Genomic DNA, 23058 nt, shown 5'->3' with positions numbered 1-23058 from the left:
GCACAAAACTCTCCCTAAAACCACAACCCGTTATTTTAACATTTATTTCTGTGTACAGTTTAAACTGATAAGGTACACTGTGTTAATTGTTGAGCTTTACAGGTGTAGGTGGGCCTGTTTTTGGATAGACTGGGCTGTTTACCCTTGCTTGCTGTTTATGTTAAACTAATGTAGGAATTAGATGACTTGCTAATCTCAGGAATCAGTCTGTGAATTGTAAAAGTCTTTGTGGCCTTTGATCATTAAGGTGAGAAGAGCATTCAATGAGGGAACAGGATGAAGGGGCAAGTTTTTAGGGTGCAATCCATTGTAACTGAGAAGTTTATGGTATAGTATTAACCTCAGGGAACAGGATGAGTGAACTCCCCCAAATTGTCATTGTTTTTGAAGGAAAGATTTTATCATTACCAGGTGCATGTGACAACCAGTTGTCTTTTTGTTGAACAGTATAAATGCCAAGACATTGTGGAGATCTGGAGAGAACACTCTGCATGAGTCTTCCCTCCATGCTGCATGTATTAAAGAGACCTGATTCATCACACCGAGTCTGTAATTCTCCTGAGAATTAACAACTCTCAACAAGCAACAAGGAGAATTTCCGTTACACTAAGAAATATCAATTTTCTTATCCCTCTGAAAGAAAGCAAATAATTTCCCAAAATAATGAGCTATTTCTTTGAGAAACATAGGCTCTGGTTTCTGAGTATAGTAAGGTGTATATCCAGATATATATCATGTATTGTAGGAACTTGTGTCATTTGTTTTAACAAATTTTTCATTGAATATTTTATTTTTATTCAAAGGAATAAACTACCCTCCTTCATGCCACAAAGCGCTATTACACATGTGGTATATCTGGTGTATTCAACATTCTGCCTACATTCAAACTAATGGATTGTTTTTCGATCTTTGCAGTGAATTTGGACATAACTTTTTGAAGTGCTGATTAATCTGCTAAACTGTCAGACTGCTGTGAATTTATGCAGTTTTACAAGTTGCATGTGCTGCTAGCATCCTGAGCAGTGGGTGGTGAAGGGCTGAACTGTGTGCGATTAAAACTGATAAGTCTTTGTAAACAACTCTATAGAGGAGCATGGAGACATTATTCACACCTATATTTGTAATCTGAATCTTTCACCCAGTTGTCTTCATTGTCTCATCATCCTCCAACTCAGCAGTTGACACCTGCTCCTGTTTCTCCTCCTCTGCTGTGGGATCTGAGTACAAGCAGGAGGCATTGCCATCTTTCCATGTGACCACTATATTTCCTGCTTTGAGCTCAGTCATCTCCCCATTGGATGGGGAGGGTTTCTTTCCCTCCAGCAGACTGTCCAGTGATGGTGATGGTATGCTGCCACTGTTGTCTCTGACTGGTGAAATGACCAGCAGCTCCTCACCTTCAGTCTTCTGAGCCACAGCAGCTGCTGCCTTGTACTTTGCAATCTTCTTCCTGTTCCTGAATGAAAAAAATATAGCAACCATGTCACTCAGCAGCCTTTAAAATGTCAGTATTATATATTTTTCTACAAGTGTTGCTATGAAAATGTCATCATATTATTTCAGGTCATACTTATTGGCCATAGCTCCCATTCCCAGCAGCAGAAAGCCAACAAGAAGGCAGACAAAGGCCAACCCCAGCAGCACAAACTTCCACGTGGTTGCTTCATCGGGAAGAGGAAAACACTCTGGTAACCATACAGCTCATAATAAAGTATAATAAAATGAATACAGTGCTTTACAATAAATAACATAAAACAACAGCTTTTGGCTGCAGGAGGCAGTTTGTGCACATACACCTATCCTGCTTATAATTAGGTTTTTGGAGGATCCTGGTTACGGTCAGGTTTTTGGAGGATTGTGGCTATGTTTTGCACATGTTAAAAATCTTATCCTGTTTTCAGAAACCTGAATATACTACCTGGAATGCTTTGATATAAACCAGACTGCTGTGGCATGAGAACACTTGATCAGGTGTGTGATCATTCTTCGTCTGTGCATATCATAGTAGCTGGCACATCAACACTGTTGGAGAGCTTGTTTTTGATCTTGGATAAAGGTACCTTGAACAGTCACATGGTGCTTGTGTGATTTGCTGTACTGATCATGTGACTGTATTCACAAATGGCTTATGTAGCACTGTAATTTATGTAACTTTTTAGTCAGTCTGTTTGTGAAAGGAAAATCTGCCAAAATCTGTCAGGGAGATTAAACATTACAGATTAAACTGTAGAACAGATTTTCAGCAAACTTGGTTCAGAAATGAATCTTATCCTTATCTCATATCACTTACATGTCATTTCTGAAACAGCATGTCCCAGAGCATGCCCAGAAACATGCGATTGGCTTGTGAAGTATACTGATTCACATTTCTTGTGGAGCCTATATTATCATTTCTACATGTTTTACTCTTTAAAGTGGAAATTAAATGGTGGCGAAGAAGAGCCGTGCTTTTATTTACAGTGAAAAAAAAAAACAAGAAAAACTGACCCGTGCGGCACCGCAGCACTCTTCACAGTTCACTGTGTGGCATCCCTTCACCTTTCCCTCGAGTGCTTTGTTGGTCAGAGCATTAAAAGGACTAAGCCCCTCCCCAAGCCCAACCAATTTCCAATTAGCACCTAAAACTGCTATTTCTGGCCACCACACATTCATAAACAGGTTCCACCTTAACCCCACTAACACAATACAACACCCAAATCATCACAGCAAAAAAAAAAAAAAAACTCATTGTACCTGACTCTATTTGACCACCACACAACTTGATATTCCTTCTGACCCCAAATCTCCCCTCCACTCAGAGGAACATGGTATGGCCAGCAACATTTCCCCACCATATAAGACGGCTGCTTCAGCTGCTCTGGTTCCACCCAGGCACAGAGGAAGAGAGCACCAGCATGGCAGCAGCAGCACTGGTAACCCATGAGTGAATAAAGAAACTGAAGATAACTAGCCTGATGTGTAGTGTAATTCTTTTATACTTTTGTAGGAAATGTGTATATGATGTTTAAACCTTTAGTCCAATGTGGTGCGTGCACTCACCACAGAAACAGTGGGGAACTATGTGTCCTGAACCGGCGATGTATGAAAGACTGAGTGTCAGCTTCACCATGTGCCACCTTTGTCATGTGACAAGGCATTCGTCACAGAAACAGTTCTGATGGAGCTTAAATCTCCCCTTGGTGTTGAGGTTTGTTTTCAAATGTGGAATGGGCTCATTGTTGTCCTTTGTGGCCATAGGAGGGAAAAAACAGGTCCCCATTCTTGATTTCTGCCCTTTAGCCTCAGGGGCCAGTGATGAGTCCATTATGGCTTGACACGCCACAATGATGGGAAGACACCTGACTGGAAAACTTAGTTGACAAGCTGAATTTCAAGCTGTATTACAAGTGTTTTCAAACTACAACCCTGATTCCGAAAATTTTGGTACCCACTGGAATCACTTGCAAACTAACTGTGTTTATCAGCAACAAAGTGTTTTTACGAAATGTACACAAGCCCATGCAGTGAAATCCTTTTATCTTGTGTTAGTCATGTGTTTCACAAAGTGATGGCCCTTGCCCCATCCTTGCTTGTGAATGACTGCACATCGAGGATGTCTCTTTCATACCCAATCCTGATACTATCACCTGTTACCTATCTACTCTGGAGTGATGAGAGTGATTTGTGACACACTACATTTTCATTTGGCTTACGAGCAGCAGCACTTACGGTCCTCTGTGCGATAGTACCAGCGTAGGTACTCTCTCTGCTCCTCCGTCATGGCTGCCAGCTCACCTGTCTGCTCCTCTGCAGCCTCAAAGTCTTCAAGATCATCAGAGGCCCTTCTGGATCCTGGAGGAAGAACAAACACACAAATAAAATGCAAACACTAAATTTACCTTTATTATCATTGGTCTTTCCAGACCCTTTGTTCAACCAGGTCAATTCAATGATCATTTGCAAAATGTCACTCATGTAAATGTGCTGCATTTACAGAAGTTTCTTTACAGTTTCTGCTAAAACAGCCTCAGTTTAATATTGTGAAAAACACTATCATTTCTGTATTCCGGGAAAGTTAGCAAATTTGAGACTTTTTTCAGTTGCCGACTTGGTTCACTCTCACAGCATCATTTTCAGCAGCAGCAGGCAGCTGTTTTCAGAGAAAAAGCTCTAAAACCCAATGTACACTGTCTGCTCAGCAGCAAACAGCAGGAAGACACAGACAGAGACTTGCTGGTGAACATAGTGGTGCATTTAGCAGCTGAAGAACCAATAGCTCCCTCAGGAATTGATAAAGACCAAAAAGAGAGTTACACAAGCAACTTAATAAGTGCTGATGATATGTCAGTTAGGGTTGGCTACTAGTTTCTGCAGAAAATAACTACACAAAAAAATCAGTTATTGCAGAATTAAGTTAAAGGTTGGAGTACTTCTTCCAAGATTTCTTCTATGTAAATACTCAGTTTGGAACCTTTTTAATACAAATAAATAGAATGTGGAATATAGAAATCAAATTTAAATTCAGTACCTATCCGCACCTATCAGTGCAGAAAACAAACTTTCTCTTCCTATAATCCTCACTGACTTACTGAGTTTTTCCTGGCAGATGTCCCCTTCATCTAGAGATCTCCACTCAGAGTGTTTGTTGTCATGTGTGAGAATCAGATGCTGGCCATCTATTGATAGCAGCATTGATGTGTTCCTGCTGATCAATCTGTCCCTGTCACAGTCCCACATTAACCCTGCAGCATCCACCTTTGGCCCCTGGCAGGACTGAGTATTGAGAGGCTCTCTCTGCATTGCTGACAAACATCTGGATGATGCAACACACATCAGCATGCCCTGATTGATCCAAATCCACTGCTGGGACTGTGAGTCCAAGTTGCACTTCTTCAGTAGAACTTCATCTGTAACTGCTGACTCCTCCAGACACAGGCTGTGCTGGGTGTTGTGGATCATAAACGCCCTCGCCCCTGCAGATATTGTGAAAGTGACAGGTTTAGATGAATTGACCACATAATTCAGTTCTAAATGTGTCTGAATGATGCCTTAACCTACCTAACAGGAGGGGAGAGAGTAAGATCCAGGCATCAAACATATCTATACAGAATGAAGCATTATTGTCAGAAATCACTGTTATTTCAACATTTTCATTTCAGCATTGACTTGAGGAAAGTGGAGTAATTTGTACTGACTGAAAAAAATCAGTACCTCCTTCAACTCCTCTTACAAACCATCATATAGTTTAACCATCATATAATTTGATAGAGAATAAAAATCTGGGACTCCCCACCAGTCAGTTAGAACCTAAGAAGCCTCTTGGATAAGAGGTAAAACGCTTTCAAATATCTACAACCAAGTCCAGTTGCCCTAAATTCAACCCGTCCTTGGTTAACAGTGTGGACACAGATCATCTCCAGAATAACACCTTTCCACTGGCTGTCTGTAAACTGTATAACTGAACATTTTAAAATTACTTCACAGCCTTGCAGCAGACTACATCAGTGAGCTCCTCACAGTTTAAGATCCTGATAGATCACTGTGTACTGCTGACACTCTCAGTCTTTGATGCAGGACTTAAGTTTACAGTGATGTTGCATTTAATTGACACACCCCCAGTACTGTACTGTATTTTACCACATGCACACTGGTACTGGCACATGGTTATTTGCATGATGTGTTCTACATAAAATGACTATCATTATGCTTAAAATAGGAACACTTACAGTTAAACTGCTTGTTTAATGTCAAGTATACATACATTAAAATATAGTTATTAAAATTAACCTTAGTTGCTTTAGTTAACCACTTTCAGGTATTTCTAATAAATGGTAAACCATCAAAATAATTGCTGTTAAGTGTCATCTGTTTTGGTGAATACTGTAAATTAAACAAAATCTTTGTAAGTTGTTGCCATTTTTGACCTATGATAAACACATTCATTATTTTAGGATTTCTAATATATATACATCACTACAATGCACACGCATGCGTTTAAACTGAACATTACAAAGGATAAATAAATCTTTGAATTTGCAATTTCTTCAAATATTTGTGGAGAGTTGTGTTTACTGATCTGGGAATGTGTAAGAGTCTGTAAATCTGAGTAAGATTTATCCTTGTGTCGAAGAATCTGTAAATATGTGTGGGGAAAAAAAAAGTTAACAATAGAAAAAGTACAAATTTAGTTTCAAAACAGAATTCTTCAGTTCCACCTCAAGTACATTATGCCCCTCTTTTTGCTAAGTTCTCTGTAACACTTTATAGGATGTATAGTGTAAATTTTCCCAAAATACATTGTATTTACTTGTACAATTATTTGTATTATCTGAACAAGATAAAAAATTAGGGACTATTGGGGTAATAATCTGTGAATTAAAAAAACAAAGTAATACTGTATTTATTTTTTAACTAAGTGCATTATTACAGGGCACATAATTCTCAAGGTTCACTGAATGTTATGTATAGGTTTGCTAAAAAAAACAAAACAAAAAAAACTTCAGAGAAACTTTGGAAAAGGTTCCCAGATGGTCATATTCATAAAGCTAAAATGTGCTATAATATAGTGGGATTAAATAATCTCACATGTAATTATTAAAAGCTAATAGTCCCATGACAAATTTTCCTAATTTTTCATGTATCAGCATTATAGCTTGTAGTATAATTTTTTCCAACAGATATGTGAAGAATTGAGAGAAACTCTGTAACCAATGGTAGATAATAGTAGCAGATTTGTTGAACATGATATTGTAGTAGAAATTTGATAGCTCATTTGCTTGTGAGTACAGGAGAAGTAGAGAAATGAAGAAGAAGCACATAAAAAGGTCAAGATGATGTTCTGCAGAGATAAGAGGGGGAATACTGTGCAGTGATCATGGAGGATGAAACTGTACAGCAGAGATCACGAGAGCAGGGTGCCTGTATCATGGCTCTTTGGAGCTTTCCATGGCCTTGCAGATGTCTTTGCAGGTGTCTTTGCAGGTGTTGTTTGTGACCTTACAAAACCCTGTGTGTCCTTATATAACCTTACTGTATTCATCTTTAAATTCATGTTTGAGTGTTTATTGTAATCACTGAAAGGTTGAATGTTCTTATAATCACACTATGATTCAATGAATGTTGATTCAATGATGATTCAATATACTTTTACTATGTTTTAATATAATCTCAAAGTGCACTTAAAGATAGTGTGATTGTGTGATATGCCTTTATACTTTATATGCAACTATGGCAATAAATTGTAACTTGGTAACATTTTTAAAAAATAGAGCCCAGGACGATCAGAAGCTAATGGTGTAATGTCAAAAGAATAGAAAGAAAATAAAAAGAGAGCATCCTCAAGATGCACCTTTAATGTATCAATACAAGTTTGGGAAAGATAGGGCAGAATAGCGGCCAAAAGATAACATAATGGTGTAAAAATAGAAGAACCTTAGAAAAAAAGAGAAGATGCCCCAAGGGCGTGGTAAACCCTGAGCTGAACTGTATAAAAGACGGAGCACTGACCGTTGTAAGTTGGACTTCTTCAGAATTGCACGCTGTGTGTTTCTGAATGTTTTTCCCCCTTTGTTGCTGGCAATAAAGTATTTTTGCTTCTCGGACTCTGACTCCTACAGATCCTTATTGAGCATTTTTCTAAGAAGATTCTTTGAAACAATCGGACAGCTGAATTTGACTGTTTCTGGCCTGTTGTGGTTTGTACATTCGGCCTTCACATTCCACGACAAGCTTTAAAGCTAATCATTGACCAATAGCTAAGCTCACTTCAATTTACTGATACAATGAAGCTGATGTAATGTCTTGGGTATAGAAATAACAAATCAAAGCAATATTTAGAAGTTTTTTGTTACATTATTTAATTTAATGCTATCAAGTTAACATTAGGTGTGCCAACATGTTGTGGATCTTAAAAAACAGCTACATGAATGCCATTGGCTATTGATGTTAATGTTTGCAATTACAGGGTAACATAAGCTTGTAGAAAACTAACGGAGGCACAGGGAGAACATGCAACCTCCATAATCAAACTCAATCAGTCCTTCCAAATAGTACATTGTTGCTGTACTCACATGTTGTAATTGCTGAAGGTAATTCTTACCTTGGTACCTATTCTAATGTCATGGAGTACAGTATACAAATACCTACAATATTAGTTCTCACATTGTTACCCCTTTATTCCCTAACTTCTCATCTTGTTCCTTTGCACCTAGTGGTATGTCCTGTACTGATACACCATTGATACAATAAATTATGCTGTAAATTGGGAAGAATTATGCTGGAAGTTGCGGGACGTATTATAAAGTGTTCTCAAATTTTCACGTGTAAATGTCTGCAAAGCACATGACCCCACAACTTTACCCTTCACAAGAATCTCTTTTACAAAAAGTACAAAAAACAAAAAGGTTAAAGTAAATATTTTTTTTTTTACCAACCACATATCAACCAAAGCTTATCATTTGAATCATTACATTGCTTTATTGATGTGTGTGTTTTCATTTCTTACATTCTACCATAAAATTAGGTCTACATATAGAGTTAGTATTACTCACTTATATGATGTTCTGTCTCTGGCTGAGATGAGAAAGAGGGAGAGTCTGACTGGTGAGCAGAGAGAAAGATGAAGACAACAAAAAGCTTTCCAAAGTTCATGGGGAGGAGCCTGCAGATCATTTCATTGCTCTGCTCTTACTCTCAATACTGACTATGACAGCCTGTCATAATAAGCATGCAGAGTTTACATGATAAGATATTATGTGCTTATATATTGAGGAAAATGTTGCCAAGCTGTACAATGATATCATTGTCCTCTGTGAGTTTTCATGTATTTGTACATTCTACACATGATGCAGAGCCTTTAAAACAGAGTTCAGGTAGTTAAATTTCAGGTCTTTGACCTTGTTTCTTGGTTACTGTTTAGACAGCTTTGCAGTAACCTTGTCTTTTCTGTTTGTAAGAGTATGTGACTCATCGGTCAATTGCCTGCACACCTTGGTTGATAACACATTTCATTTTTATAGCAGAGGTGTGGAGGGGTAAATAACCTCTGTGTCACTGAAAGACTGAGGAGGACATATTTGAATCTGCTTGCATCTGTTGTTTGCACTCAAATTATTCTTTATATGAGAAGCAGTGAATGTCACAATAAACAAGTTAAAGCTGATGTGTTAGAGAGATCAATCAACAGACACTGAAATGCAGACACATGTTCTCTGTTTGTCTACACCACTAATTTTCTCAACACATCAGTTCCACCTATTAATCAACGCAATTCATGCTGTCAACCAGGGCAGTTAATACTGTTAACCAGCGCAGTTCATGCACTGTTAAAATGAATTTGGGTTTTTTGTTACATCAACTCTTTCCTTAGTCTGTCCAACTAAAAGTATCCAAATCATCGGGCCAACTTCAAAGATTAAGCTTCAATGTAGTCAACTCCTCAGTTAAATCAGAGCAGTTCATGTAACTCTGATTTCTGTGGCCAAGACATGTTTTTCATGTTCACAAGTGTGAACAACAATCTGTTGAGTGTTCCTGTTACTTCTGCAGCCTCTCTTGGGGTCTCCTGTTCACTACCATTGTGTCCTTCTCCATGATGTTTTGTATCCTGCTCTCCATTGGCAGCACGCCAACTCTCCTGGGGGTCAAAGATTCAGATACTTCTGAAAAATGTTCACCACTTTTGGAGTGCAACTGTTGGAGCACCTATAAAAACTGTTATGCTATTAATTACATTTATATAGTATTATGAATCTATAGTTTTGTGGTCAAATACATGTTATTTGTATTAAAAAAAAAACGTGATTTCTTTATGTATTCCACGTCATTTTAGAAAATAAGTGATTTAGTTAACCTGACAAATAATGTGATTTGAAGGTATTGATCAAACTTAAGATTGTTAGTGAGATCAACTTCTACTGAAAAAGTTACCTGGCTGCCTTAAAACTTTATGTTGATTCAACTAATGGACCAGAGGTCCAGTATTTTCATATTTCATTATATCCGTAAGAGCCCATACTTACATCCAGCAGCCGTCCACAGGCCAGCTACCGGATGTCCTTATGGAAGGGGCTAACGACAGACTGATGGTAAAATTAAGGTTCTGCCCTATGGTAACAGATTCATAGACAGAATAATGGTATTGAGAATTTTAAAAAGTTACTGATGTTCCGATCCATGACACTCATCTTTGAACTTGGCCTTCATTTTGATCTCAACTACACACCTGAAAAAGCCCAAGCTATGAAACAACTTGGCTTTGATAAGTGCATCAAAGAAGAAACTTTAGAGAATGGAGCTCCCATTGACCACATTAAAGCAGAGTGTGTCCTGAAACCCTCACAGATGTTGTCAACACCATTTACTCCAACCTTGATCTCCACACGAGTGATGGTACCTCTGGATACAAAAGTTTCAGCTGTTGTTGGATATTCAATTTTCATCCCTCATCTAAACCACAGTAACTGCATGATGTTGATGATGATTATTATTAGAATAATTATTGTGACTGTTATTTCATCCTCATTTGTTTGGGTTTCTAAATGTTTCAAGTGGAGTTCTGTACATCACCCCATTTTTAATTTGTCCTGGTGTATTTTATCCCCATTTCTATTGTATCTGTAAAGTCATTACCGTTTTGTTTTTACACCAATAAAAAAAGAAAAAAGAAAGAAGGTGTGAAGCCAAGCTGAGTCACACTACCACACAATGCATTGGTGGCACGGTGGCACGGTGGCAACACTGTCGCCTCACAGCAAGAAAGTCCTCGCTGCGGGCACCGGGTGTGTCCTCCACCATGCCTTCGGTGCCTGCTGCTCGAGGAGGGCCTTTCTGTGTGGAGTTTGCATGTTCTCCCCGTGTTCACCTGGAGTATCCTCCGTAAAAATATACCCCCACTAAAAACATGCAAGAAGATCACCACCTGACCAATGGTGACAGCGAAGATGGGCGGGCGCCGGTCTGGCTGCCCACCGCTCCTGGTCTGCCGCGGAGGAGGGACGACCAGGATGGGTTAAAGGCGGAAGTCAAATTTCACCTCGTGTGCAGTGTGCAGTGTTCGCATGTGTGTGACCCCGATTCTTCTTCTTCTTCTTATTTAAGTATGTGTGAGCATGTAAAGAAACATGGATGTCTATGTATGTGGGTTAGTAAGACAGAGGCAAAGGCACTAAAAACGAAGCAGAGGAGATTCTAACTGCTGCAGAAAGACACAGTAGCTGTCCCTTTATAATCCAGCATGCTAACTTGGATTTGTCAGCTGTGGTACTGGTCTTTTAATTGAAGTGCACCGAGCTGGCTTTACACACACTGGCAGAAACTAATACAAACACAACCCAATGGTGTGAGAAAACACAATTAATGTAATGTGTTATGCACACAGAAACAAACAGCAAGCACAATGATTGAGGTACTCTAGAAAGCTGCGACAGGACTTGAAATTAACAGGTTGTTAAATTCACAATAATACAGTAAAGCTTACACAACAATGAAGCTTATGACTATTTGCACATCTGGTTAGATGCTCAACTGCCTTTCATTGTCTCTGTGCTGCACTCTGACAATGACAATAAAGTTGAATCTAATCTAATCGAAAACACACTGGTACTCATCTGTCTCTGCCCAGACACCTGCTTCTTGTCAACGGGTTTAAGGGCAGACTGGTCCTTTTAAGGCATCAGGGAAAACAGTGAGAGTTGACTTCATTGAAAGAGAACAGGTTGTAAAAGTTATACTTCGCTTTCTTGAAGAAAACATGTAATCGTATCTTCCCTCTGCCAGCAAGGTGAGATCACTGGTTGCATGGATCTTTCTCAGGATTCAGATGTGTACAGTGTAACACAAGACAGCCTATACGCATGCAATTTGGGGGACTGTTGCTGAGGCTACATAAAATACAAATGTTTGATTAGGAACGAGACATCTACTACAGCAACTTGACATTATAGCAGAAAGGCGATGTGGCGTGATGTGCATTGATTCTTTTATCCATTTTATTGTACAGACTTTTGCTTTGACATTGAGGCCTCTCTTAGTTCACCCACATGCAGAGGTCCCAACACATCTCAAATATACAGGTGCTGGCAGAAGCCGATGGCTTGCAAAGTGACAAGTAACACAGACAGTTCTGCAATATTCTTCTTAAATACCAAATGCCCATCGTCACAGATTCAGGTTACCACCACACATTCAGCGCACATTCCCAGTGGGTCTTATGTACCCACATCCTATATGTGACGCTGGTATCTTATGAACCCATAAAGGAAATTACAGACAATCTGTTGGAAAAAGGAATCATCAGACCCTCTAACAGTACATATTGAGCAACAGTCTGACCAGTACTGAAGCTAAATGGCAAATGGCAGCTGATTATTGACTGTGGCAGGCTGAACAGGTTCTGTTAGGTCTGTTAGGCACCAAAATTACTTAATTACATTTAGGCATCAAAACTGTTTGGTGAGCTATAGGGATAGATCATTCACTTATGGTTTAACTTTTGCTGTCTCATGGGACACAAACCCTGGTCTCCTGGGTGAAGGTCAAGTTTGTTTGACCCAACCACTGAAAATATATTAGAATTGTAAAACTCTATTCAGTGTTGGTGAAAAAGCAGCACTGCCATGGTGGATGGATGCACTGAATACACTATTTTATTTATTTACTTCTATTATAGTGCTGCTTGGTCGTGACTCAAAATTATGAGTAAACAGTTTTCATAAATTGATACTTTTTCAAGCAACATTTGTTATCATGAGCAGTTTTTGTGATTTTTGCCTGTGTAGTGGTAACCATTTTTGCAAGTGAATTTGATTTACTGTAATGTTAAATGATTGTTGCATTGTGGTACTGCATATACAAGTGATAAAATAAAACCCGAAGAGGACTGCATTTAAACTCTGGTGTAAAAACTTGTAACTGGGAGTGCAATTACTCACAGTGACAGGAAGTAAATTCCATATTCTACATTACATAAGTGCCAAAAACAAAAAACAAACAAACAAACAAAAAAATGGTTTTCATGCTTTTAAATGTTTGCTGATTGTGTTGGAGCACTTTTCCAATGTAGTCTGAATGCCAATAAAATACTAAGTGGACATGCAAATGTGGTGATGAGCGGGGACGGATTAGGAAGGTTTTTGTAAATCTGGTAAATCTGACTGAATTGTTGCCAACAACACCATTCACACAGGGCCAAATAAAGAGGGGAACTAATTTAAAGCTAATGATTGGTGCAGAGAAACCCAACCAAAAATATAAGCACCCAGACACTCGTGACAGACACACACGCACACACTCTGTGAGGAAACCCAGAACCCAGGGGAGCACAGCACACGAGAAAGGGGGGATCCCGCCACCAGATCACCAGCACCACCACCGGACCTCAGCAACTAAAAGAGAAAAAAGGAATTAGTGGGGTTATACCAACACAAATACAGATAAACAGAAAGCAACAGGTGAGCAGACAAGCCACATTACCTGTCCACAGCAAAAAGTCTGGCCCGGAAGTGCCGTCACCAGTTGGGGAGCAGTGAGAGAGAGAACTAGCAGGTGGGAATCACCCCTTTTATAGGTTGGTGCGCCTCCCGTGGTTGGCTACAGTGTTGCCAATTAGGCATGGAGACCCACAGATCTCTATACTGTTACACAAACATAAATAAGAACACTAATAGGTAACAGCAACAGCAACAAAACAAACAGGACTAGGCGAACCTACTGCAAGTCACTCAGAATTGAATGTAAATACTTATGATGTATTTGCCTGTTTATGTACCTGAGTTCATTCAAGGTGCAAAATATAGTAAATGGCATGATCAAGTGTGCAAATAACTATAACACAGTGCCGGAGGTTCAGCGAGTTGTTAATCAATATCCAACCAGTTAATCCACTGTTGTCATTAGGCTGCTGGGATTTCCAGATCTGAAAATAGCCAAACCATGTAGCTGAGCCATTTCGTCATATTTTCAAACTGAAGCTCAGAGACAAAATAATCCATCAGGAGAATAAAATCAACTGTTTCCATCATAAAATAAATGGTTTTCCATTGGTGGCTGACAACTAACAGTGGCTGGGTGGAGCATATTATGTAGTGTGTGTGTATGCAGTTTTTGTGTTTACAGAGTTTGTGCTGATGACACCACCTAGTGGTAAGAAATTGCATACTGCACCTTTTTAGACATAGTGAAGTCAGTTTGTCATTCAGTTCATCACATCAACAGAATTAGTTGAACATGTGGTATTCGTCCTTGCTTGAAAATATAGGTGTGTGAGATGCATTCAGTGATGGTTGGCATTTGTATGTATCTATATGTACTTTTTTATTTATGTGTATGTATAACAAGTTTTTTATTTATTTACTTATTTTATGGCAATGCTTCGGTAAAGGAACATCAAATGTCTCTCCCCCTTTCTTTTTCTCTCCCTGTTTCTCCCTATTATCAGTTCTGTAACAAGGCTTTGTAGAAGAAATACGCTTGATGAATTATGGATATTATAGTCTTTCATTTATATGAGCTGCTCACTTTCTCAATATGTTTCACAAATCATGACTACATTTTTATATTTCATTTTATTGTCGTGATTAGCTTTGTTTGGTTTTACTTTTCCCATCTTTGTAGTTATTGATTTGTGTCACCTGTGCCTCATTTGTTTTCACCTGTGCCTCATTAGTCCTCCCTCCCCACTGTATTTAAGCCAGTATTTTTCCTCTCTGTCTTTACCTGGTTGCCTTTGTACCGTTTATGTCAAGTATGCCTTCGTTCGTGGGTATTTCCCTTATGCTTGTTTGATTGTATTTGTTAGCTATTTTAACTTTTTACTTTAGCTTAGACCCTTACCTACCTCACTCTAAAATAAGTTTTGATTTTGTTTGTCACAGACCTGAATAAATTTATAACTCTGCCTTTTGAGTCTGCTTTTTTGGGTTCAGTCCCTTGTTCCTCTGTGACTCAATAAGAAAATTATGCCTTTTATTTGCAGCTTAAATTACATCTTTTTCGTTGATGAATGGCTGAAACAAGTAGAGTTGGGGAGAACGAAGGCGTTCATCAATAAATGCAGACAACATGTAGTTAACTTAAAGTGATGGTCCATGTGCAGTTGTTTCAGTGCACATTGTGCCAAGTTGGACATTTATTCTGTTGTTTCAGTGCAGCTTGTGAGCACTAAAACTTTGCTAATCTGGACATTTGAATCTATTCTATTTGGGGTTTTGTAGCTAGATGAAGAAAAAAGAAAAAAGAAAAAATCATAGAAATGTCCCCTGTTGTGGCAGGGGACATTTCATTAGGCCATGTTGTAACTGTAAACTGGACCTTTTTAAAAACAAATTGAGAACTTATTTTAAATTCAAAACACTGCAAACGTGGAAAACACATGAAGGGAATTATTTGCATATTATTTATTATTATTATTGATTATTTATTATTAAATTGCAAAAGCGGATCTAGTATACCCCATTGAGATGATCTCTTCTATGATGATCCACCTGATAACATCCCCAGCAAACATCTTCAATTGGGCTGGTCACCAGACAGTGGCGCCACACAATTGGGCCATCTCAGTTGCTGCCTTATTTAAAATACTTCAAGCCTATTCCCCAAACAAGGCCTGAAGATATGAGGCCAGCTTCATCATGACATGATAAATCATCAGGTTATGGCCATTTTCCTACTAAACCCTGCCACTTACAAAATGTTAATGACAGCCATGTTTTTCAACTGGTCTTGCTCATTTATGATAGAAATGTGTGTCCAGCAATGTTGTAATATTTTGGTGCTGATAGAGTCACAATCAAGTAGTAATGGTAATCAAGTTTTATTCATATTATTGATAAAAATCATGGCAGACTTCTATGGCGTATGAGGCTGCTAGAGCACATTGAGCTGATTTCAAGTCAATTGGACTTCTGGTGTGAGGGGCCCTGCCTTTCCAAATCTAATTTTTGGCCTTAATTACAGTGCCACCACCTCACAAATTAGGCTCATATTTTTTGAGAAGCACTTGCACATCATTTCCAGTTACTGCCCTGCTGACAACACTGCTTAAATCAGCATATACTGGTTGCTGGTTTTTGTTGGTTTAAAGATAAGATAAGATATTCCTTTATTAGTCCCACAGTGGGGAAATATCCAGCATTACAGCAGCAAAGTGGATAGCAAAAAATAGAGGGCATCAGTAAAAAGACATTAAATAGCAAACAAGCAATATAAACAAGGAATATAGGAAAATATGAACAATTTAAAAAAGGGGGAATACAGAAACTAGCAACCTAGTATGCAGAAATGTAAAATATGGGAGTGGTGACAACATGCAGTGTTATAGTGTTTTCAAGTTTACAACGTGGCACAGAGGAAATACCAATATTGCACATTGGAAATTGGGTCTAGGACGTGACGCTTTTTTTGTGTCCATGATTTGCTTACATGTAAAAAGGTTAAAATGTGAAAATAAACTTACATATTACTTGCATACATTCCTTGTTTTGAAGACCTAGTCTAAAATATATGGTTTTAATATATTTTGACAGAATATTTGGTGGATAATGGCAAAAATGTCATGTGGTGTAACCCTAAAAACTTAGTTAAACAAATAGTTTAACTTGCTTAAAAAGGTTAAAATTTTCAAAAAAGCATGCTATCAACTAGTTTGGCATAATCTTACATTAGATTTATTTAATAGTAAATAAAGGTAATAAAACACAGTTGTTCAGAATATTATATTTTATTTGGGGAATTTTGTCCGTCAAGTCAAAATTCTGAAGTGTCAAGGTGGTGTAACCACCATTCAAGGAGCTATTTTGGTAATATGATGCAAGAAGACAATGTGACAGGAAATGACATCACAGAGAAGGACCCCTAATGAAATTAACTGCCATGTGCCAAGGTTAGTAACTCTCTTTCAAATTTGAGATAATTTTACATTTTTGGGGTACGGTCAGGTATGCTTATGTTTACATGTCAAATGGTATGACCCCAGGAAAACATTTATTTATCTTCATAATTATGAAAATGAGTATTTACTTTAAAAATTATGTTTGAAATTTTCACACAAAGGGTGTGTGTGTACATATGTGTCCATAATAATGCTGGTCAAATTTGCTTTTAAATTGAAATGTCAAATGGTGTAACCGGTTACACCATTTGACTCCTACAAACCTCTCTGTTAGAGGTCAATTTTATCAAATATCAGTAGTTTATGATGCTGATTTATGTTGTAATATAAACTACTTACTATGTGGAACTATTTTTAAGTGTAAAGTATTAATTATTGATTTAATAATGTAGCAGAATTAAGTAGGGGTACAGTGACACCTAGCTTTGAACATGAACAGCAGCTTTAAAAAGACAAAACTTCAGTAATTCAGTGATAGGATAAATGTTAGTCAAAAATTAAAAACTACATCTGTAAAAAACAATTTATTAAATTCCTGCTATTTCATAATTAATACAACATAATAGAACCTCTTTCCCCACAACAGATGCCACTTTCAAGCAAAGAAAAAGTGGTTCGGCACAGAGCACGCATGAATGCTGATCCTGCTGCAAGGGCCAATTACCTTGCCAAAAGATGTGAAAGGTAGTCCCCCCCCCCCCCACTCTCTCTCTCACACACACACACGTTTTTGTCTCTTTTAAGCTGTTTTTCTACACTAAAAAAAATAAAGTTCAATTAAGCTTGAATCATTCGACTGTCATTCTTGATTTTCAGTGTCAATTTTTTCAAGAAACAGTGACCTTTGACTATAAAAGCAACATAGTCAGGTGGTGTAACTGGTTAAATTGGCGTAACCAGTATTTTTCATGAAAATATTACAATATACAGAAAAATTAATGTGGAATATAAAGTAACCCTCTATTGCAGTGCAATAAGATGTTTTTAAACATTTTTTACATAATTTGTCAAAGATTATTTAGAACACAAAGGATGATTACGGTATATGTCCCACTCAATGTATTTAAAAAAGCCTAAAATTTAAATTTGGAGGTAATCCTTATAAAATCTATTTTCATGTGATATTTTAAAATCAGGTAGTTATTTTTATGGCTGCATTTATGTGCATTCTAGGTGGATTAAATATTTAAAATTTATCATTCTTTTTCGGTTACACCATTTGACATTTTCAGGCACATTCCGTGTGATCTTTGTAAAAAATGGTACAAATGTGATTTCAAATGACATGAAACCAACATGAAGTCAAAATGTACATTTTGACAGACCTGATGAATGCTTTTAAAACAGAATTTTAAAAAGTTTTTGAATTTCTCATCTTGCCAACCCTTATTTGTCACTGACCCAATTAGAGATTTGCACATTGGATGATAGTACTCCTGACTGGAATATTGATATTGCAGATAAGAGTAATAATATACCTGATTGGAAGATTGATATATTGCACCTTAAGTTGAAATTCACCTGAGCTGAATATTTTCACAGTATAAGTGAACACAGTTGATGTGTATTATAATGCAGCCAGTTTGAAAGTCTTGGTGAGTGTGTGGTCTACTGGGAGCACTGCTGATTGTAAAGTCTGACTGCTGCAGGAAGGAAGGATCTGCGATAGCGTTCCTTCACACACTTTGGGTGAAGCAGTTTGTCGCTGAAGGAGCTCTCCAATGCTGTTAAAGTGTCCTGCAGGGGGTGGGAGTCGTTCTCGATTATGGATGACAGCTTAGCCATCATCCTCCTCTCTCCTACCACCTCCACTGAGTCGAGGGGGCATCCCAAGACAGAGCTGGCCTTCTTGATCAGTTTGTCAAGTCTCTTCCTGTCAGCCATTGAGATGCTGCTCCCCCAGCAGACCACTAACCATAAAAGATGGCTGATGCCACCACAGTGTCATAAAAGGTCTTCAGGAGTGCCCCCTGCACTCCAAACGACCTCAGTCTCTTGAGCAGATAAAGTCTGCTCTGGCCTTTCTTGTGAAGTGTGGTTGTGTTGTGAGTCCAGTTCAGTTTATTGTTCAGGTGAACACCCAGGTACTTATAAGATGTCACCTTCTCGATGTCCGTTCCCTGGATGTTCACCGGTGTCAGGAGGCAGAGTGTTTGTCTGCGGAAATCCACCACCAGTTCTTTGGTTTTCCCTGCATTGATCTGGAGGCAGTTCCACTGGCACCAGTCCACGAAGTCCTGCGTCAGTTCGCTGTACTCTCTGGTATTGAGAGCACTGGGGAAATCAAAAAACGTGATTTAAAGCAGGTGTTGATGGTTTACCAGGGTCGTCAAGCTCGTATCAGGGTGGTTCTACTGAGCAGCAATCCTAATGCTACCTCAGGCCAGTCACTCAGATGGGCCAGTTAAGTCATAGTGGTCAACCAGATTTAAGCTGGTGTAACTGGTTAAAAAGTACCCTGTAAGACACAGAAATAGTCCCTAAGGTAATAACTGTGGATCTTTGTTTAATTTCAGAGGGTACAAATAACTGCTGACAGAAAAGGTTACATAATTGTATTTTTAACAAGTTTAAGGCTGAGGCTCTGGAGGTAGAATGGTTTATCAAAAGGTCGGTGGTTTTATCTCTGGCCTCAGCAGTCTGCGTGTTGAAGTATCCTTAGGCAAGATACTGAACCCCAAATTGCTCCGATGCTGTGCCATCGGTGTGTCAATATTTAAAGCCTGTAATGAGTGGGAGTGGGTGAATGCAGACGTGTTGTAAAGTGTTTTGAGTGGCCGTTTGACTAGAAAAGTGCTATATAAATACAGTCCATTTACCATTTACGGTCCCTAAGGTAGAGGCAAATGATGCAGCAAATCAGTGATCATAAAATCTTGATCTAAACAGAAAGTTGGGTATATTGAACTAAAAGAGGTCACTGGTAAATTTCGATAAGTTCTTAGTCTGTGTGGCCTGGGGATAATTTTGTGAACTTCAATAATAACTATTAATAACTACATGTGTATTTTAGTGATTTTGGCTAGTCTTATGTTGCATTGTTATGTAAATAATAACTGAATGGTTTTAAAAATATCGTAGGATCATGATTTATTCAAATTTCAGTAGACTGTCAGCCTCACGTAATTACTTTGAAAGACCAGCAGGGGTGTTCTGGATTCATCTTCCATTGCATTCCTGAACATGAAATAACACCTGAGACAGTGAAAATATTGGTCTTCCTGCTTTGTCAAGCCTTTCCACAGATTAACTGATTAAAAAAATAACTGAAGCTGGAAAACAAATTAATGACGAAGCGGCAAGGAAATTCAGGGGTAAGTAACTAGATCTTAAGGTGTCTGCTTATGATACTGTTAGCTAGCTAGTTAACTTTCAGAAGTCTAGCTTAGCTGAGGCGACTCCCTTACAGAAAAACCACATGAATTTCCCATGTGTTTCACACGTGTCCACGTGGTAACATGTGGTACCACATGGTCAAAATGCAGACGTGAGCTTGATGAGCTGCTGACTAATACTTTAAATGTATTTTTCCCACAGAGGCACACCCAGTGTCCTGTTAGAACATGTGACATGTTGTAACATGTGCTACCATATAGAGCACATTTGGAAAATGTCCTTTCCACATGTTGTAATAAGTGGTAACATGTGGAGCGCAAGTAGCAAACATTTTACCACATTGCAACATATGGAGCACATGTGGAAATCAAGTTACCATATGTGAAAAATACTGTACATTTTCAAGGTTTCACCATAACATTTTAAACAAATGCAGTAATTTGAGTACTGACAAACACAAAGGTTCAGCAATATTGATAAATGATAAATACATATAGAATCTGTATAAAAGCAATACATACACTACAAAGGTGGTAGGCATTTAAAAGTCTTTTATTTTGACTGAATGAGTTAGTGAAGCTGGACTTAAGTATGAAATAATGACACCAGATGTAGTCTTGAAAGTAATGCAGTAGTGTATGTATTGAAAGAATTCCCCAAGATTTAAAGTCTCTAGGACATGTTTCAGTTGGCTGACAAGGGGTAAGGTAAAGAAAAAGTTACCATTTTTCATTAGTTCATTTTTATCAAACACCTGATGGCAAGTCTTGCATGCATTGTTTTCCAAAGCAAAAAAGCAGTTGGGGCAATATACATGAAAATCATATTCCCCTGTTTTGAAAAGTTTTTTGAGCAGATATTTGGTGGATGGCAAGAGGCAATCTCGTGGTAAAATAAGTATCAAAATTTGGACAAGTGTTTGCAGACCATCTTGTGTCAATCCCACTGTTCCAGCAAAGGCCATCAGAAGTAGGATGGTTTGTCCAAGAGTAACAGATGCTCCTCTGTACAGTGGGGACCTCATCATGTCATCATTAACCTGGAAGAAAAAACAGGATCCCTGTAGCAGCTAAGCCTAAAACTTGAAGCCACTGAGGGACTGCATGGACAGGCTAGAGGTAATTGACACACTGGCTACTGCACGACTATAACTTGTGTATAGTGAACAAAACTTCCGGATTTGCTTCTTCCTTTTTTTATGTGTTCTTTATTTCTCACTGTTTCAGTGATCTCTCACACAAGTCCATTCAACTGTGTCATCATACAACAATCAAACGTGACGGAGCCCAAAGCGTAGCGGTCGAAAAACTGTGTGCTCCTCCGTCTAGCAACACCTCACACCTGACAGAAAGTTCCCACCTATATGGAAATGGTTACCCAACACCGTGAGGACACCTACTGGCCCAGTTTGGTACATTACACACATACTCACACAGAAATGGCTCCTACAATCCCTACTAGTTATAGCCCCTGTAATATGTGGTTAAAGTAGGAGATGTGATCGAATCATTTGGCATCGTGCTAGCAGAGGCAAGAGCAACCCCACCCCCAACCTCTTTAAGAGGCAATATGAAATGTTGTGACATCATAAATTAAACTGCTTGCTATTGGCAGAAGATTCAAGAATCTGGATTCCAGTTGTGGAGTGTCAGGGGGCTGCCGTAAAATATGGACTAAATATTGACCATTGGCTCTTCGCGATATTCAGAACCACTAGTTGTTATGAGTGTTTTGAGGTATTAGTGCATTATCAGGATAAACTGTCATTATTTGGAATCCTGCTCAGCCATTCCCAGTGCCCATTCCGAGATAACTACGGTACAAGGACAAAATGTTTGATGGCTCTATTGTGCAAATTTGGGATATATTATAATAAAGATTATCCAACTGCATGTAGTGTGAACAGCTCTTATTTTACAGGAAGTGATTGAACTTCAACAAGGATTTGATTCATATCTCTAATCAGACTGATTTGCATCAAAAATGATCCTTCCATGTGCTCAGAATCAGAAGTTGAGCCGTTATCACCATTATCACCACCATCGTCGTCATCCGTGTGGCTGTCGAGGAGGTCCTACAGAGAGGAGAGACACCAACAGCTTTTAAAGTGAAAACTTAAAATGCAACCTTACCTCGAAGTCAGAGTCCAAACTTGCGCCATGCCATTGCGGTCTCTGTACGTGTGGTCATCAAGGAACAGCTAGGAGGAGACAATAGGTAGCAGTATTTCAAAGTGGTGCTAAGTCTTAATCATTATGACAATACAAATGAAATAAAGAGTGAGTGAACCTTTTTTTTCAGGCTCATCATTCATCCTCCCCTGTTCCTCATCACTGCCATCTACAGCGTGTCCACTGGGTTGCTGAAAAAATAAACAAAAATAAACATTTTATATAGATAACTCACTACTTGGCTTCATAAGCACCCCTCATGTCTCATGTTAGATAACATGACTAGGTTGACCTCACCACTCCCATCGCTACATAGCCCCCACCTGAGGGGTTAGTCACCCTCGACAAGCCCATCACCCAACACAAAGTCCCTCAAACGTCCAGAACGCTGTCGCTGACGAACAGGCCGCCTGGGACTCCCAGGAGGTGTATCTTGGAGAGGATCATGCTGGTCTTGACGTGAGGAGTTCCTGCTGTTTGTCTCTCCAGCAACAGGTGGAGCAAGGGGACGATATGGCGAGAGTCTGTCCTGGTGCAGCACCACTAAATGTCCTGTGCCAGGCACGCGTATCCAGTACACCAATGCAGACAGCCGGCTCACTACCTCACCAGGCCCTTGCCAGTGACCGCGCAGCTTGGGGGAAACTCCCTTCTTGCGGACCGGGCAGTATACCCACACTTGGTCCC

At 38.9% G+C, this 23058-nt stretch overlaps 1 protein-coding gene across 1 annotated transcript; it reads right to left on the bottom strand.

Moving 5' to 3' along the window:
• Window positions 1-1134: 1134 nt before the first annotated feature.
• LOC143324186 (uncharacterized) lies at window positions 1135-22677 on the bottom strand. Its single transcript, XM_076736475.1, has 8 exons — window positions 22669-22677; window positions 22333-22400; window positions 18967-19138; window positions 13268-13361; window positions 4569-4952; window positions 3709-3831; window positions 1571-1661; window positions 1135-1456 (listed from the first exon to the last, which is right to left on the bottom strand). Exons 1-8 carry the CDS (start codon window positions 22675-22677, stop codon window positions 1135-1137), a joined length of 1263 nt encoding a protein of 420 aa, XP_076592590.1.
• Window positions 22678-23058: the final 381 nt, after the last annotated feature.

This window comes from Chaetodon auriga, chromosome 1 (genome assembly GCF_051107435.1).
Source record: "Chaetodon auriga isolate fChaAug3 chromosome 1, fChaAug3.hap1, whole genome shotgun sequence".
Taxonomy (NCBI): domain Eukaryota; kingdom Metazoa; phylum Chordata; class Actinopteri; order Chaetodontiformes; family Chaetodontidae; genus Chaetodon; species Chaetodon auriga.
Note: the sequence above shows the minus strand (reverse complement) of the source record. Positions and strands in the feature narration are given on the sequence as shown.

Bases quoted from the DNA above. Each gene is read 5' to 3' on its own strand.
- LOC143324186 (XM_076736475.1), bottom strand. The intron at 19,139-22,332 runs GTAAGGTTGCAT...TGATTTCCCCAG, and splicing joins GTTTGGACTCTGACTTCGAG to TGCTCTCAATACCAGAGAGT. The intron at 3,832-4,568 runs GTAAGTCAGTGA...TTCTTCCTCCAG, and splicing joins CATCTGCCAGGAAAAACTCA to GATCCAGAAGGGCCTCTGAT.